Raw genomic sequence first — 18,685 nt, 5'->3', positions numbered from 1 at the left:
CTGTGTCCCAAGTGCGCAGTCCAAAACAACCCATCCCCCATATCTGCATAGATGACATCCAGTGCCAGAACCAAGGTCCAATAAACATTAATTAACCAGACACTTTAGAAAAGTCTCCTCTAAAAAAAAAAAAAAAAAAAATGTGAAGACTGTTCTACAAAAAGACATAACTTGCCACTGTAACCAAGGAGCATTAGATACTGAAATCAAATCTAATACCTTTTCAGATTAATCTACTTTAGCCTAATTTAAGTATACATTAAAGGGATAGTATACACCAATGTTCAGATAACTGCATGTAACAGACACTACTATAAAGAAGAATATGCGCAGATACTGATCTAAAAATCCAGTATAAACCGGTTTAAAAACGTAGAAGCTCCCAGTGTAGCACTGTTGATGAGGTTAGGCTGGGACACCCATTGAAAGGGGCTGAGAAAGCAGGAAGAGCAGTAACTTCTCCCCCTCCCCCCCCCCCCACATATGAAAAGACCCACTAAACAAACAGGAGGAAGCAGGAATCTGTAGACTTCAGTCTACATATGATACTTTGGGGCTAAAATCAGCACAATGTTATTATAAAATAAGCAAAAGTCCAGATGGGCTATAAAAATGGATCATCTACAAAATATTTATGCAAAGAAACATGTAGTGTTTAAAGGGACACTAAGCCCAAATGTTTTCTTTCATTATTCGGATAGAGCATGCAATTTTAAGCAACTTTCTAATGTACTCCTATTATCAATTCTTCTTCGTTCTCTTGCTATCTTTATTTGAAAAGCAGGAATGTAAAGCTTAGGAGCCGGCCCATTTTAGGTTCAGCACCCTGGATAGCGCTTGCTTATTTTTGGATACATTTAGCCACCAATAAGCAAGCATAACCCAGGTTCTGATTAAAAAATGGGCCAGCTCCTAAGTTTTACATTCCTGCTTTTTAAATAAAGATACTAATAGAACGAAAAAAAACTGATAATAGGAGTAAATAAGAAAGTTGCTTAAAATTGCATGCTCTATTTGAATCATGAAAGAAAGAATTTGGAATAAGTATCCCTTTAAGGTCCTAAACCATATCTCCTATAATGTCTGATGTATATACTAGGTTTATCACAAACCTGTATTAATCAATTTAAAATGCTGTTTTATAATGGTACTGTATTGAATTAAGAAAGGTTTCCTATTTCACGTACTCTCTGGGCCATCAAAATATAAATTCAAATTTGTATTAAAATATTTGATACAGTTTAAGTTTAGCTAACATGCAAAAATAAATAAAATAATAATACATATATACAGTAGCTGTGAAGATACAATGGATTACAAACAGAAAATAGCTATACAGTCAAATACATTTGAAATCTCCCTTTAAAGCGATTAGCATTTTGCCGTGTTTTCCAAGCCTTATTAAGACTTAGGGGTAAGATTTAACAAATGGTGGGCGGACATGATTCACTGTAGCGAATCATGTCTGCCCGACATGGATAAATGCAGACAGCATATGCTGCCGGCATAAGCATTTCTTGTGAAATGCTTGTACAATGCCACCCCCTGCACATTCGCGGTCAATCGGCTGCTAGCAGGGGGGTGTCAATCAACCCGATCGTATCTGATTGGGATGATTGCAGTACGGGTTAAGGAGCAGCAGTCTTACGACCGCTGCTTCTTAACTCCTGATTCCGGCGGAATGAGCAGGATATGCTGCTTAATACATCGGCCCCTTAGCATCTTACCATGAGAACATACTAAGGTGGGCTCAAGAGGGTGCACCTGCCTTGAGCACTTTACATAAAAACACGGCTGTCATATAGTGCTTAATACACAAGCACCCACCTGAGCCTACCTAGATATGCTCTCATGGGCATTTAATTTATGATTGCAGCACTTGCACTTTTATACATGTGAATGATAAACTTACATTTTTAATTTCCCATGTTAGGTCTTAACAGTTAAACCTGCATTCACACATAAGGCAGTCATCATCAACACCAAATTAATCTTCTGGCTTTTTTTTTTTTTTTTTTGCTTTGTAAATTCAGTGAAAGTCCCTTGAAAAGCCTTTGCCAAGATTGTCTCATATGTTTGCCTGCTTTTCTGTAATGTAAGAATTCTTACTAATTCAGGTGTCTGATATCTTCATCCTGTCCAGAGCTGCTATCTCTTTGAATAGCACTACTTTTTACAAGGTAGGTGCACTATTGGAATGAAGCACTATGGTGGGGTCTACTAATTCCTGGACCTGTTATCATATGGTGAAAATGGAATCTGCCTAATACCAAATGAAATAAAAGGCAATTAATTTGCTTGAGCGCAGCAGATTGGAAACTGCAGTCACTGACTATAAATTGCATTTTATTAATAGTGTATGTTTTAATAAATTAAAAATTCTTACCTTGAATCAGAGTTGTGTTTATTTGTACTTTGCCTTTATAGAATAGCTGCCTATTTCATTGAGAAGATCAAAATTTATGCAAAGCTGCCTTAACACTGGAGATGTGAATATGGATATAAAAGGAATATGAAACCCTTTTTTTTTTTATTTCATGATTCAACTTTCTAATTTACTCCTATTATCAATTTGTCTTCGTTCTCTTGGTATCTTTATTTGAAAAATTGATAAAAAAAAAAGGAGTAAATTAGAAAGTTGCTTAAAATTGCATGTTCTATCTGAATCATGAAAGAAAAAAAATGTGGATTTTATATCACTTTAAGTCTGTCCGTTAATAAATAAAAAAAATTAACAGCATCGTAGAAGGAGGTATATTTGTATTTACAATTGATAATGCCATTTTGAATATACTATTTGAGCTGCATTTTTTGTGGCTGATAAGAAACAGTAAGTGTGAGCTTAATTAGTATAAGCCTTATGCATATCCCAGACATTGTCCTTGAAAAGCTTCTGCAAAGTAATCCTGAACCCACTGCCTCCCTCTTGAAATCATAATCTCCTGCAATTTTTGTATAAAAAATGCTTTAAGCCTCAGCTGTATTAAATTACTAATAGTCATCTGCACCTATCGCCAAATGATGGCTGACTGGCACTGTAGACTATAGATCAGGCTACCATGTATATGGATTTACTGCACTGTATTTCCCTATCTTTGGATGGCAGATTGATCTGATGTCATTTTGTGGACAAATAACAGAATTTATGTTTACCTGATAAATTACTTTCTCCAACGGTGTGTCCGGTCCACGGCGTCATCCTTACTTGTGGGATATTCTCCTCCCCAACAGGAAATGGCAAAGAGCCCAGCAAAGCTGGTCACATGATCCCTCCTAGGCTCCGCCTACCCCAGTCATTCGACCGACGTTAAGGAGGAATATTTGCATAGGAGAAACCATATGATACCGTGGTGACTGTAGTTAAAGAAAATAAATTATCAGACCTGATTAAAAAAACCAGGGCGGGCCGTGGACCGGACACACCGTTGGAGAAAGTAATTTATCAGGTAAGCATAAATTCTGTTTTCTCCAACATAGGTGTGTCCGGTCCACGGCGTCATCCTTACTTGTGGGAACCAATACCAAAGCTTTAGGACACGGATGAAGGGAGGGAGCAAATCAGGTCACCTAAATGGAAGGCACCACGGCTTGCAAAACCTTTCTCCCAAAAATAGCCTCAGAAGAAGCAAAAGTATCAAACTTGTAAAATTTGGTAAAAGTGTGCAGTGAAGACCAAGTCGCTGCCCTACATATCTGATCAACAGAAGCCTCGTTCTTGAAGGCCCATGTGGAAGCCACAGCCCTAGTGGAATGAGCTGTGATTCTTTCGGGAGGCTGCCGTCCGGCAGTCTCGTAAGCCAATCTGATGATGCTTTTAATCCAAAAAGAGAGAGAGGTAGAAGTTGCTTTTTGACCTCTCCTTTTACCAGAATAAACAACAAACAAGGAAGATGTTTGTCTAAAATCCTTTGTAGCATCTAAATAGAATTTTAGAGCGCGAACAACATCCAAATTGTGCAACAAACGTTCCTTCTTTGAAACTGGTTTCGGACACAGAGAAGGTACGATAATCTCCTGGTTAATGTTTTTGTTAGAAACAACTTTTGGAAGAAAACCAGGTTTAGTACGTAAAACCACCTTATCTGCATGGAACACCAGATAAGGAGGAGAACACTGCAGAGCAGATAATTCTGAAACTCTTCTAGCAGAAGAGATTGCAACTAAAAACAAAACTTTCCAAGATAATAACTTAATATCAACGGAATGTAAGGGTTCAAACGGAACCCCCTGAAGAACTGAAAGAACTAAATTGAGACTCCAAGGAGGAGTCAAAGGTTTGTAAACAGGCTTAATTCTAACCAGAGCCTGAACAAAGGCTTGAACATCTGGCACAGCTGCCAGCTTTTTGTGAAGTAACACAGACAAGGCAGAAATCTGTCCCTTCAGGGAACTTGCAGATAATCCTTTTTCCAATCCTTCTTGAAGGAAGGATAAAATCTTAGGAATCTTAACCTTGTCCCAAGGGAATCCTTTAGATTCACACCAACAGATATATTTTTTCCAAATTTTGTGGTAAATTTTTCTAGTTACAGGCTTTCTGGCCTGAACAAGAGTATCGATAACAGAATCTGAGAACCCTCGCTTCGATAAGATCAAGCGTTCAATCTCCAAGCAGTCAGCTGGAGTGAAACCAGGTTCGGATGTTCGAACGGACCCTGAACAAGAAGGTCTCGTCTCAAAGGTAGCTTCCAAGGTGGAGCCGATGACATATTCACCAGATCTGCATACCAAGTCCTGCGTGGCCACGCAGGAGCTATCAAGATCACCGACGCCCTCTCCTGATTGATCCTGGCTACCAGCCTGGGGATGAGAGGAAACGGCGGGAACACATAAGCTAGTTTGAAGGTCCAAGGTGCTACTAGTGCATCCACTAGAGCCGCCTTGGGATCCCTGGATCTGGACCCGTAGCAAGGAACTTTGAAGTTCTGACGAGAGGCCATCAGATCCATGTCTGGAATGCCCCACAGCTGAGTGACTTGGGCAAAGATTTCCGGATGGAGTTCCCACTCCCCCGGATGCAATGTCTGACGACTCAGAAAATCCGCTTCCCAATTTTCCACTCCTGGGATGTGGATAGCGGACAGGTGGCAGGAGTGAGACTCCGCCCATAGAATGATTTTGGTCACTTCTTCCATCGCTAGAGAACTCCTTGTTCCCCCCTGATGGTTGATGTACGCAACAGTTGTCATGTTGTCTGATTGAAACCGTATGAACTTGGCCCTCGCTAGCTGAGGCCAAGCCTTGAGAGTATTGAATATCGCTCTCAGTTCCAGAATATTTATCGGTAGAAGAGATTCTTCCCGAGACCAAAGACCCTGAGCTTTCAGGGCTCCCCAGACCGCGCCCCAGCCCATCAGACTGGCGTCGGTCGTGACAATGACCCACTCTGGTCTGCGGAATGTCATCCCTTGTGACAGGTTGTCCAGGGACAGCCACCAACGGAGTGAGTCTCTGGTCCTCTGATTTACTTGTATCTTCGGAGACAAGTCTGTATAATCCCCATTCCACTGACTGAGCATACACAGTTGTAATGGTCTTAGATGAATGCGCGCAAAAGGAACTATGTCCATTGCCGCTACCATCAACCCGATCACTTCCATGCACTGAGCTATGGAAGGAAGAGGAACGGAATGAAGTATCCGACAAGAGTCTAGAAGCTTTGTTTTTCTGGCCTCTGTCAGAAATATCCTCATTTCTAAGGAGTCTATTATTGTTCCCAAGAAGGGAACCCTTGTTGACGGAGATAGAGAACTCTTTTCCACGTTCACTTTCCATCCGTGAGATCTGAGAAAGGCCAGGACGATGTCCGTGTGAGCCTTTGCTTGAGGAAGGGACGACGCTTGAATCAGAATGTCGTCCAAGTAAGGTACTACAGCAATGCCCCTTGGTCTTAGCACAGCTAGAAGGGACCCTAGTACCTTTGTGAAAATTCTTGGAGCAGTGGCTAATCCGAAAGGAAGCGCCACGAACTGGTAATGCTTGTCCAGGAATGCGAACCTTAGGAACCGATGATGTTCCTTGTGGATAGGAATATGTAGATACGCATCCTTTAAATCCACCGTGGTCATGAATTGACCTTCCTGGATGGAAGGAAGAATAGTTCGAATGGTTTCCATCTTGAACGATGGAACCTTGAGAAACTTGTTTAAGATCTTGAGATCTAAGATTGGTCTGAACGTTCCCTCTTTTTTGGGAACTATGAACAGATTGGAGTAGAACCCCATCCCTTGTTCTCTTAATGGAACAGGATGAATCACTCCCATTTTTAACAGGTCTTCTACACAATGTAAGAATGCCTGTCTTTTTATGTGGTCTAAAGACAACTGAGACCTGTGGAACCTCCCCCTTGGGGGAAGTCCCTTGAATTCCAGAAGATAACCTTGGGAGACTATTTCTAGCGCCCAAGGATCCAGAACATCTCTTGCCCAAGCCTGAGCGAAGAGAGAGAGTCTGCCCCCCACCAGATCCGGTCCCGGATCGGGGGCCAACATTTCATGCAGTCTTGGTAGCAGTGGCAGGTTTCTTGGCCTGCTTTCCCTTATCCCAGCCTTGCATTGGTCTCCAAGCTGGCTTGGCTTGAGAAGTATTACCCTCTTGCTTAGAGGACGTAGCACCTCGGGCTGGTCCGTTTCTACGAAAGGGACGAAAATTAGGTTTATTTTTTGCCTTGAAAGGCCGATCCTGAGGAAGGGCGTGGCCCTTACCCCCAGTGATATCAGAGATAATCTCTTTCAAGTCAGGGCCAAACAGCGTTTTCCCCTTGAAAGGAATGTTAAGTAGCTTGTTCTTGGAAGACGCATCAGCCGACCAAGATTTCAACCAAAGCGCTCTGCGCGCCACAATAGCAAACCCAGAATTCTTAGCCGCTAACCTAGCCAATTGCAAAGTGGCGTCTAGGGTGAAAGAATTAGCCAATTTGAGAGCATTGATTCTGTCCATAATCTCCTCATAAGGAGGAGAATCACTATCGACCGCCTTTATCAGCTCATCGAACCAGAAACATGCGGCTGTAGCGACAGGGACAATGCATGCAATTGGTTGTAGAAGGTAACCCTGCTGAACAAACATCTTTTTAAGCAAACCTTCTAATTTTTTATCCATAGGATCTTTGAAAGCACAACTATCCTCTATGGGTATAGTGGTGCGTTTGTTTAAAGTGGAAACCGCCCCCTCGACCTTGGGGACTGTCTGCCATAAGTCCTTTCTAGGGTCGACCAAAGGAAACAATTTTTTAAATATGGGGGGAGGGACGAAAGGAATACCGGGCCTTTCCCATTCTTTATTAACAATGTCCGCCACCCGCTTGGGTATAGGAAAAGCTTCTGGGAGCCCCGGCACCTCTAGGAACTTGTCCATTTTACATAGTTTCTCTGGGATGACCAACTTGTCACAATCATCCAGAGTGGATAATACCTCCTTAAGCAGAATGCGGAGATGTTCCAACTTAAATTTAAATGCAATCACATCAGGTTCAGCCTGTTGAGAAATGTTCCCTGAATCAATAATTTCTCCCTCAGACAAAACTTCCCTGGCCCCATCAGACTGGGTTAGGGGCCCTTCAGAGATATTAGTATCAGCGTTGCCATGCTCTTCAGTATCTAAAACAGAGCAGCCGCGCTTACGCTGACAAGGGTTCATTTGGGCTAAAATGTTTTTGACAGAATTATCCATTACAGCCGTTAATTGTTGCATAGTAAGGAGTATTGGCGCGCTAGATGTACTAGGGGCCTCCTGAGTGGGCAAGACTCGTGTAGACGAAGGAGGGAATGATGCAGTACCATGCTTACTCCCCTCACTTGAGGAATCATCTTGGGCATCATTGTCATTATCACATAAATCACATTTATTTAAATGAATAGGAATTCTGGCTTCCCCACATTCAGAACACAGTCTATCTGGTAGTTCAGACATGTTAAACAGGCATAAACTTGATAACAAAGTACAAAAACGTTTTAAAATAAAACCGTTACTGTCACTTTAAATTTTAAACTGAACACACTTTATTACTGCAATTGCGAAAAAACATGAAGGAATTGTGCAAAATTCACCAAATTTTCACCATAGTGTCTTAAAGCCTTAAAAGTATTGCACACCAAATTTGGAAGCTTTAACCCTTAAAATAACGGAACCGGAGCCGTTTTAAACTTTAACCCCTTTACAGTCCCTGGTATCTGCTTTGCTGAGACCCAACCAAGCCCAAAGGGGAATACGATACCAAATGACGCCTTCAGAAAGTCTTTTCTAAGTGTCAGAGCTCCTCTCACATGCGACTGCATGCCATGCCTCTCAAAAACAAGTGCGCCACACCGGCGCGAAAATGAGGCTCTGCTTATGCTTTGGGAAAGCCCCTAAGGTATAAGGTGTCTAATACAGTGCCTGCCGATATTATTATATCAAAATACCCAGATAAAATGATTCCTCAAGGCTAAATATGTGTTAATAATGAATCGATTTAGCCCAAAAAAAGTCTACAGTCTTAATAAGCCCTTGTGAAGCCCTTATTTACGATCGTAATAAACATGGCTTACCGGATCCCATAGGGAAAATGACAGCTTCCAGCATTACATCGTCTTGTTAGAATGTGTCATACCTCAAGCAGCAAGAGACTGCATACTGTTCCCCCAACTGAAGTTAATTGCTCTCAACAGTCCTGTGTGGAACAGCCATGGATTTTAGTTACGGTTGCTAAAATCATTTTCCTCATACAAACAGAAATCTTCATCTCTTTTCTGTTTCTGAGTAAATAGTACATACCAGCACTATTTCAAAATAACAAACTCTTGATTGAATAATAAAAACTACAGTTAAACACTAAAAAACTCTAAGCCATCTCCGTGGAGATGTTGCCTGTACAACGGCAAAGAGAATGACTGGGGTAGGCGGAGCCTAGGAGGGATCATGTGACCAGCTTTGCTGGGCTCTTTGCCATTTCCTGTTGGGGAGGAGAATATCCCACAAGTAAGGATGACGCCGTGGACCGGACACACCTATGTTGGAGAAACAATATTTTTTTAAATTTGAAAGACAAAATCAGTTTACTCACACAGGCACACAGCCGCCAGGAGACGAAGTCCAGATTCTGGTGCAAAGCAAGTAGGGAAGAGGGGTTGCAGGACATAATTAGAGAAGGTTAAAGCGATGACCGCCTGGTTTGTGGGATAAATCACCAACACTGCGATCCAGAGCCGAAGGAAACTGCAGGAGAAGCAATACACATGGTAATAACCATCATGCACACAGGAACAATCCTGCTCTGGACAGAAGGGTTAAAGGGCCATTATTGTCGATAAAGTATGTCATTTTAAAAACTAGTGACCCTGCACCTCTATGTGCTCAACCTCCGCAGAGGTTAAACACATTTTTAAAGTACTGCTTGGCAGCCACAGAGCATTGGTGGGCTTGAGCAGAAACTGCTGCTGACCCAATTAGCAGCTGTAGGGTCACTAGCTTTAAAATAAATGCTATAACGAATTACAGAATATTTTTTTCAATTAGAATGGCCCTTTAAGCCAATTTGTATATTCCATAATCTCATGTTTATTTCTAGCACACTTACCCTGCAAGACCCCCAAAGATGTCTTTAACGTAGGAATAGTCTCCTCCAGATTTTGGAATAGTAACGCCAAGCTCAGCATAACAGAGTGCACCAACTGCAGTGATTACCCCTGTGACAATCCACACAACAAGCGCCATGCCCACTGAACCAGCATTCTCCAACACACCCTTTGGGGAGACAAATATACCGGAGCCAATGATGTTACCTGTAAGAGAAAGGGAAGCGAGTCATAAAATGAAATCCTATAAATAAGAGTAACCACAATAGGCTGTGAAAGACACGCTGAACTGAAGAGAAAAGGAACCTTATAAGTCCAACAAAAGCAAACCCTATTCTTACTGTAACATGGGCAAGTTATGAATAATACTTTCACAAGTATAAAAATAGAACGTTTTACATCATACACAGGTAGAATGGACTCTAAATGCTGGTCCCTGATTGGCTGATACAGATAGCCCCATGCAATCTTTGGTCTATATAGTAGTCATAATGTAGGATTCTGTAATAAACCAACTTGAAAGGTCATGGGGGGTTATGGGATTTGCTCAAGAAAACCAAGCAAGAAACCAAAGGGTAGCCCTTACGAGTCCTCACAGCAGAGAGAGCAGCATGAATCCTATTATAGGTGCTGCCTGTTACAACTAAAACCAGACAGTCTTGTGATGAGGATTTGCTGCCTCCAGTTTTGAGCATCATGAGACCGTTCTCCTACATAAGAGTATTATTCTACATACCAGGTCCCACCTGAAACAATGATTGTTATAAATGATGCCTACATTATGGTATGCACTAGATTTTCAGACTATATATGGATAGTGAAATTCTAGCACTGTTAAGTGCAGCTATTTAAATGTTTGCAAAATAATGAAAATAGAATGCAGCAGCAACTGTTTAAAGGGATGTATTTGAGTTAATGTATGCATTGTATACAGCTGCAAGTAAGCGCTGCAAAAATAAAACTGTATAGGAAAGAAACAGTTTTAAAAGAATATCACAATAGCTTTGATATGGCAGAATAGTCCAGGGATAAACCATTGGTAAAATGAATGTCCCCGGTTCCCCTTGCTGTACTTTTTAAACGAATGTGACACCCCTGGTTTATTAAGGTTCCAGCCAAACCCAAATGAAATTCAGTAAGATAAAAATATATGCGAGAACTAAATACATAAAGGCAATATGGCTCTGTACTAAAGCAACGCACCTATCAATCAGTGCCCTAATAAACTCTGAGAATGACTCCCAGAGAGAGTGCACAGGGTGCCTATCACAAACAAAAAAAAATACTGCCTATTTTCAACTGTCTTGAAAAAGTATGCTGGGGCTGTTTATATAGAACAATATGTCTCAAGTTTATAATAATTTCAAAGGGTCTGTAAGTTGCACAACACATTTATGCACACATTCTAAAGGTTTTATTCTGTGTCTACATATAAATTATTACTCGTTACAAAGCACCAGAATACCCCTCATCACCAACTCATCTATGTGAATCACTGCTCTTGCTTGCGTGGGGTATACTCTGTGTGAGAAGGAACAATGCCTAGGGCAGGGGATCTACAATGCTCATGCATGGGTCTGTGACAAGGAGACACCTCTGTCTGATTTGGAGCATCATTTGAATCTGACGGAGGGAAGGCATTAGTCATTCAGTCGTGCTTGCTCTCTATCACTGACGCCATTCTGAGACCGTATGAAATGTAATAATACCATGGGGGATTATCTTGGGCAAATATCAGAACACTGATAAAAAACAAACAAGTGCTTATCTGCAAACAAATAACTTATTGCAATGCCAATATCCCAGCTCACCAACCCTTGTGAGATCTGTTTTGCTCTCAATTCAGTATCTATGGAGCAGTTCTGTGTGAGACTGTTGTGGGGGTGGGTGGGCAATGTTCAAATACATTTGCTGATAAAATTGATCACAGTATATAAAGCAATTTAAGTTTGGTTACTTCAGCACTAAAATTACAGATGTTGACTTTGCCCTTAGTATAAGGCTGTTGTACTCTGAATTTGCCTGATATGGTCTCTCTCAACCTTTGTACACTGTCATCTTTTCTAAGAAGACAGAAAAAGTGCACTGGCCCTGACAGACCAGCTTATGTACGGTAAGAGTACACAGTAGTTAGAACACTTTAGTAATCATAAAAAATGTGCTATACAGAAGAGCAGGCAGTGCCAAGGTACTTGAATGCCCTGGGTAGGGTGGGTAAACACAGTGGTTGATGGTCACACCATGCAGTGTATGTCATAGGTAACCACAAAACTGGGCAGTCACACTGCGCCCTCTATGTGGTGAATATACACAGATGCAATTAGTCACACTGCGCCCTCTATGTGGTGAAGATACACAGATGCAATTAGTCACACTGCGCCCTCTATGTGGTGAATATACACAGATGCAATTAGTCACACTGCGCCCTCTATGTGGTGAATATACACAGATGCAATTAGTCACACAGCGCCCTCTATGTGGTGAATATACACAGATGCAATTAGTCACACTGCGCCCTCTATGTGGTGAATATACACAGGTGCAATTAGTCACACTGCGCCCTCTATGTGGTGAATATACACAGGTGCAATTAGTCACACAGCGCCCTCTATGTGGTGAATATACACAGGTGCAATTAGTCACACTGCGCCCTCTATGTGGTGAATATACACAGATACAATTAGTCACACTGCTCCCTCTATGTGGTGAAGATACACAGGTGCAATTAGTCACACTGCTCCCTCTATGTGGTGAAGATACACAGGTGCAATTAGTCACACAGCGCCCTCTATGTGGTGAATATACACAGATGCAATTAGTCACACTGCTCCCTCTATGTGGTGAAGATACACAGGTGCAATTAGTCACACAGCGCCCTCTATGTGGTGAAGATACACAGGTGCAATTAGTCACACTGCTCCCTCTATGTGGTGAAGATACACAGGTGCAATTAGTCACACAGCGCCCTCTATGTGGTGAATATACACAAATGCAATTAGTCACACAGCGCCCTCTATGTGGTGAATATACACAGATGCAATTAGTCACACAGCGCCCTCTATGTGGTGAATATACACAGATGCAATTAGTCACACTGCGCCCTCTATGTGGTGAAGATACACAGATGCAATTAGTCACACTGCGCCCTCTATGTGGTGAATATACACAGATGCAATTAGTCACACTGCGCCCTCTATGTGGTGAATATACACAGATGCAATTAGTCACACTGCGCCCTCTATGTGGTGAATATACACAGATGCAATTAGTCACACTGCGCCCTCTATGTGGTGAATATACACAGATGCAATTAGTCACACTGCGCCCTCTATGTGGTGAATATACACAGATGCAATTAGTCACACAGCGCCCTCTATGTGGTGAATATACACAAATGCAATTAGTCACACAGCGCCCTCTATGTGGTGAATATACACAGATGCAATTAGTCACACTGCACCCTCTATGTGGTGAATATACACAAATGCAATTAGTCACACAGCGCCCTCTATGTGGTGAATATACACAAATGCAATTAGTCACACAGCGCCCTCTATGTGGTGAATATACACAAATGCAATTAGTCACACAGCGCCCTCTATGTGGTGAATATACACAAATGCAATTAGTCACACTGCTCCCTCTATGTGGTGAATATACACAGATGCAATTAGTCACACAGCGCCCTCTATGTGGTGAATATACACAGATGCAATTAGTCACACAGCGCCCTCTATGTGGTGAATATACACAGATGCAATTAGTCACACTGCGCCCTCTATGTGGTGAAGATACACAGATGCAATTAGTCACACTGCTCCCTCTATGTGGTGAATATACACAGATGCAATTAGTCACACAGCGCCCTCTATGTGGTGAATATACACAGATGCAATTAGTCACACAGCGCCCTCTATGTGGTGAATATACACAAATGCAATTAGTCACACTGCGCCCTCTATGTGGTGAATATACACAAATGCAATTAGTCACACTGCGCCCTCTATGTGGTGAATATACACAGATTCAATTAGTCACACTGCGCCCTCTATGTGGTGAATATACACAGGTGCAGTTAGACATACAGCGCCCTCTATGTGGTGAATATACACAGGTGCAGTTAGACATACAGCGCCCTCTATGTGGTGAATATACAGAGGTGCAGTTAGACATACAGCACCCTCTATGTGGTGAATATACACAGGTGCATTTAGACATACAGCGCCCTCTATGTGGTGAATATACACAGGTGCAGTTAGACATACAGCACCCTCTATGTGGTGAATATACACAGGTGCAGTTAGACATACAGCGCCCTCTATGTGGTGAATATACACAGGTGCAGTTAGACATACAGCGCCCTCTATGTGGTGAATATACACAGGTGCAATTAGACATACAGCGCCCTCTATGTGGTGAATATACACAGGTGCAGTTAGACATACAGCACCCTCTATGTGGTGAATATACACAGGTGCATTTAGACATACAGCGCCCTCTATGTGGTGAATATACACAGGTGCAGTTAGACATACAGCACCCTCTATGTGGTGAATATACACAGGTGCAGTTAGACATACAGCACCCTCTATGTGGTGAATATACACAGGTGCAGTTAGACATACAGCGCCCTCTATGTGGTGAATATACACAGGTGCAGTTAGACATACAGCGCCCTCTATGTGGTGAATATACACAGGTGCAGTTAGACATACAGCGCCCTCTATGTGGTGAATATACACAGGTGCAGTTAGACATACAGCACCCTCTATGTGGTGAATATACACAGGTGCAGTTAGACATACAGCGCCCTCTATGTGGTGAATATACACAGGTGCAGTTAGACATACAGCGCCCTCTATGTGGTGAATATACACAGGTGCAGTTAGACATACAGCGCCCTCTATGTGGTGAATATACACAGGTGCAGTTAGACATACAGTGCTCTCTGTGCAGTAAATATGCACAGAAGATGGTACAGTCACATAATGCCCACTAAGTAAATATTTATGTATAATTTGTATATTCGGCAGTCACACATTGTATTGTATGGGGTTGATTTATCAAGCTAGGGCGGACAGGGGCACACATACTTTTAACATCAAATTTGCTTTGTATTCTTTGTTGAAAGCTAAACCTATGTAGACTCGGGCTGATTTCTAAGCCCTTTAAGGCCACCTCTTATCTCAGTGCATTTTGAGTTTGGTTTTTTTCACAATTAGACAGTGCTAGTTCATGTGTGCCATCTAGATAACATTGAGCTCACTTCTGTGGAGTTATGCCGGAGTTTGTAAGTAGCTGAGATAAGGAGGCAGTCTGACGAGGCTTGGATACAAGGTAATTACAGAGGTATAAAGTGTATTAATATAAAAGTGTTGGTTATGCAAATCTGGTGAATGGGTAATAAAGGAATAATCTATATTTTAAAACAATAATAATTTTCAAGTAGACTGTACCTTTAATTGCAAAACCCCCATAGATTGTGCACATATGTACGTAATATTAACATGCGCATAAAATGATATGAACACACACACACACCATCAGAGCTCTCTTCATATCCTATGCACACAGAGCATCCATACAATTCTTGAACAAATTGGTATGAGGATGATTAATCAGTAAGTGCTCTGTACATGTTAGGTCACATGACCAAGTGGCAGGAAGTGCTGTAGGATGGATATATACAGAATAGGGAAGGGAATCAGCAGTCAGTATTCACTCAATGGCTACACTAACCTCAGTATATAAATCAGCAGGCAATATACACCATCAATTATTTCCCTCAAAGGTAGATATGTTACTGATCTTATTATTTATGTAGGTAATGGCCATGAACAAACACACTACAATGTCACTATGTAGTTAACAGAAAAAAATAAGATCCACATAACATGCTTTTAGAGTCAAATAAAGCTCTGCATGCGCCTACACTGCAATGGACATCGGCACTGCTCTCTATAAATAGCAACCATACGTCACCAGCTCATCCATTATTCAGAGCAAAACCAGAAAAGATAGGAGAAAGAAAAAAGGGAAACATGCTGAAAAAAGATGAGATAGAGGGTGTGAATATAACACATGGAAGAACGAGAAGAGTAGAAGATGATTGTGAGAGGGAGGCAGACAATGAATAAAGGTTTCATATTAAACAGGCAATGAGAAATAAAAATTGAAGAGTAATATACAACAAGAAAGAGAGTGAGAGTATCATTCAAAAAGAAGCACATGCAGCTGCAGGTTCCTCAGGAAAGGGACAGGGTACACTTAAAGGGACGGTCAACACCAGAATTTTTGTTGTTAAAAAATATAAATTGAAGAGTAATATACAACAAGAAAGAGAGTGAGAGTATCATTCAAAAAGAAGCACATGCAGCTGCAGGTTCCTCAGGAAAGGGACAGGGTACACTTAAAGGGACGGTCAACACCAGAATTTTTGTTGTTAAAAAATATAGATAATCCGTTTATTACCCATTCCCCAGTTTTGTACAGCCAGTTATATTAATATACTTTTTACCTCTGTGATTAACTTACCTAAGCATCTTATGACAGCCCCCTAATCACATGATATTTTATTTATTATATATTGACTTTTATTTTAGCCAATTAGTGCAGTGTCTGTCGTGATCATAATGTTATCTATATGGCTTATATGACACTTAAAGGGACAGTATACACCCATTTTCATGTGACTGTATTTAATAGACACTACTATTAAGAATAAGATGCACAGATACTGATATAAAAATCCAGTATAAAACTGTTTAAAAACTTACTTAGAAGCTCTCAGTTTAGTTCTGTTGAAAAGGTAGCTGGAAAGCCCACTGCAAGTGGCAAATAAGACACTCCCCCCTCCCCCTTCTTTTGCATATGAAAAGACCCTTTACACAAACAGGAGCAAGCTGGAGTAGGTATCTGACGGTATTCTCCTAAAACTTTGGGGCTTGGTTAGGAGTCTGAAAATCAGAGCAAAGTTATTTAAAAAATAGCATAACTATACATTTAAAAAAAAAAAAAAAAAAAAAAAAAACTTTATGGGCTATATAAATAGATCTACAAAACATTTATGCAAAGAAAAAATGTGTATAATGTCCCTTTAATGCTTCAATTATCATAAACTATAAATACAAAGAGGAGGTGTGTCCTGAAAGCTTGCAATTGTATCCACTATTAGTTAGCTATTAAAGGACCAGTAAATACAGTAGATTTGCATACACAACTAATGCATGATAAAAAGACAATGCAATAGCACTTAGTCTGAATATCAAATGAGTAGTAGATTTTTTTATTTTTTTTTACAAATTCAGTTAGGTCTATTTCCAGTCCTCTTGTACCATGTGATAGCCATCAGCCAATCACAAATGCTATTACTATTACTATTTAAATTGAATGTAAATTTTAATGCTAAAGTGCCCGTTTTTTAAAAATTTGATTAAAAACAGGGGCACTTTAATTCATAAAAATTTACATTTCACTCCTTTTGTGAAAAAACAACACAAAAAAAACAACAACTTACCTTTTAATCTTGACAGCAGCGCCAGCTTCCTCCACCCGTTGCAAAGCCTCTTCCTGGGTCTAAAATGAGGAATCAGGCTTCCTCCAATCACAACGTTGAATCAGACACTGATTCCCCCATGGGGAAAGCCGTGATTGGAGGATGACCTATCCATCATTTCTGACATCAGAAATGGCTTGCAACGATCAGAGGAAGCTGGAGCTGCTGTCAAGTTTAGAAGGTAAGTTTTTTTCACAACACGAGTGAAATGTAAGTTTTGATGAATTAAAGTGCCCCTGTTTTTAATCGAATTTTTAAAAACGGGCACTTTAGCATCAAAATTTAGATTCACTTTAAGCTTAGGAGCTGACCCATTTTTGGTTCAGAACCCTTAGTAGCATTTCCCGATTGGTGGCTACATTTATTGTGTACATAAAATGTATCCAATTCTACCTGCCAAATTGGAGTTTTCTAAATTTATATCTACAGATCTGGAATTAAAAATACACATGTGAATATGTACTTTTGTTACATGAAATTGACTGTTAAAGGGACAGTATACACCAATTTTCATATAACTGCATGTAATAGATACTACTATAAAGAAAAATATGCACAGATTTTGATTTAAAAATCAATTCTAAAACATTTAAAAAAAAAAAAAAAAAAAAAAAAAAACTTACTTAGAAGCTCCCACTTTAGCAATGTTTATGAGGTTAGGCTAAATGGGGCTGGGAAATCAGGAACAGCAGACACTCCCCCTCCCCGAATATGAGATTATACGTATGCTAACATAATATGTAAAACAACAATCTTGCTTATGGATGTACATTGCTCTTCACTGTATAAGAGCATAAGTTTGTGGCATTTTGTATTGACTTGTTTTTCACCTAAATAAAAATATATATAAAAAAAAAAAAAAAACAATAATTATACAAACAGGAGCCACGGGAATCTGTGGACATCAGAATTCATCTAAAATTTTGGGCCTTGGTTAGGAGTCTGAAAATCAGCACAATGTTATTGAAAAATAAGCAAAACTATACATTGTTACAAAAACACAACCAGATGGACTGTATAAATGGATCATCTATAAAACATTTATGTAAAGAAAAATTTATCTACAATGTCCCTTTAAACTTTTAAGAGTTGTATACTGGACTAGTGAACAGGCCTACTACAGCATGAGTTAATCTTGTATGAGGGTTCATTTACATTACACAGTGACCTCTGCACATCGCCCTGTGACATCACATCACCTCTCCTTTATAACATTCACATGGCACGTGTGCTAACACACTATGGATAGCAGATTCAGCAGCTTTGGTACTTCCTAATATTTTGAGATCATGTGACTTGACACAAGTAGCTTCCTTCCCTTGTCATTTACTGCTGTGTCTGCACTATCCAATTAAACAGCACCACCCCCACACCCGTCTGTTACTTTGGTAATGATTATACAGGCACTGAAGTGCTTTAGTGATAATATATTGAAGAGTCGTACAGCTTCTCCTATGGACCCCCCCCCCCCCCCACTAAATAACACAGTCTCTGCTTAAAGAGAACAAAGCAAAATCACACACTCTATTACAGCTAGGGTTGCCACACAGCCGGTATTATTCCAACATGGTCGCTA

The 18,685-nt window shown here is 40.6% G+C and overlaps 1 protein-coding gene across 3 annotated transcripts in view; it reads right to left on the bottom strand.

Moving 5' to 3' along the window:
* Positions 1-18,685, bottom strand: part of SLC7A8 (solute carrier family 7 member 8) — a 61,939-nt gene that overhangs the window by 29,387 nt on the left and 13,867 nt on the right. For all 3 annotated transcript variants that reach the window (XM_053702341.1, XM_053702340.1, XM_053702342.1), the window contains exons 3-4: positions 9,557-9,761; positions 9,044-9,195 (exon numbers count right to left, since the gene is read on the bottom strand). In XM_053702341.1, coding sequence (XP_053558316.1) covers positions 9,044-9,195; positions 9,557-9,761 — 357 coding nt within the window. The remainder of the gene's footprint in view (positions 1-9,043; positions 9,196-9,556; positions 9,762-18,685) is intronic.

This window comes from Bombina bombina, chromosome 2 (genome assembly GCF_027579735.1).
Source record: "Bombina bombina isolate aBomBom1 chromosome 2, aBomBom1.pri, whole genome shotgun sequence".
Classification (NCBI taxonomy): domain Eukaryota; kingdom Metazoa; phylum Chordata; class Amphibia; order Anura; family Bombinatoridae; genus Bombina; species Bombina bombina.
Note: the sequence above shows the minus strand (reverse complement) of the source record. Positions and strands in the feature narration are given on the sequence as shown.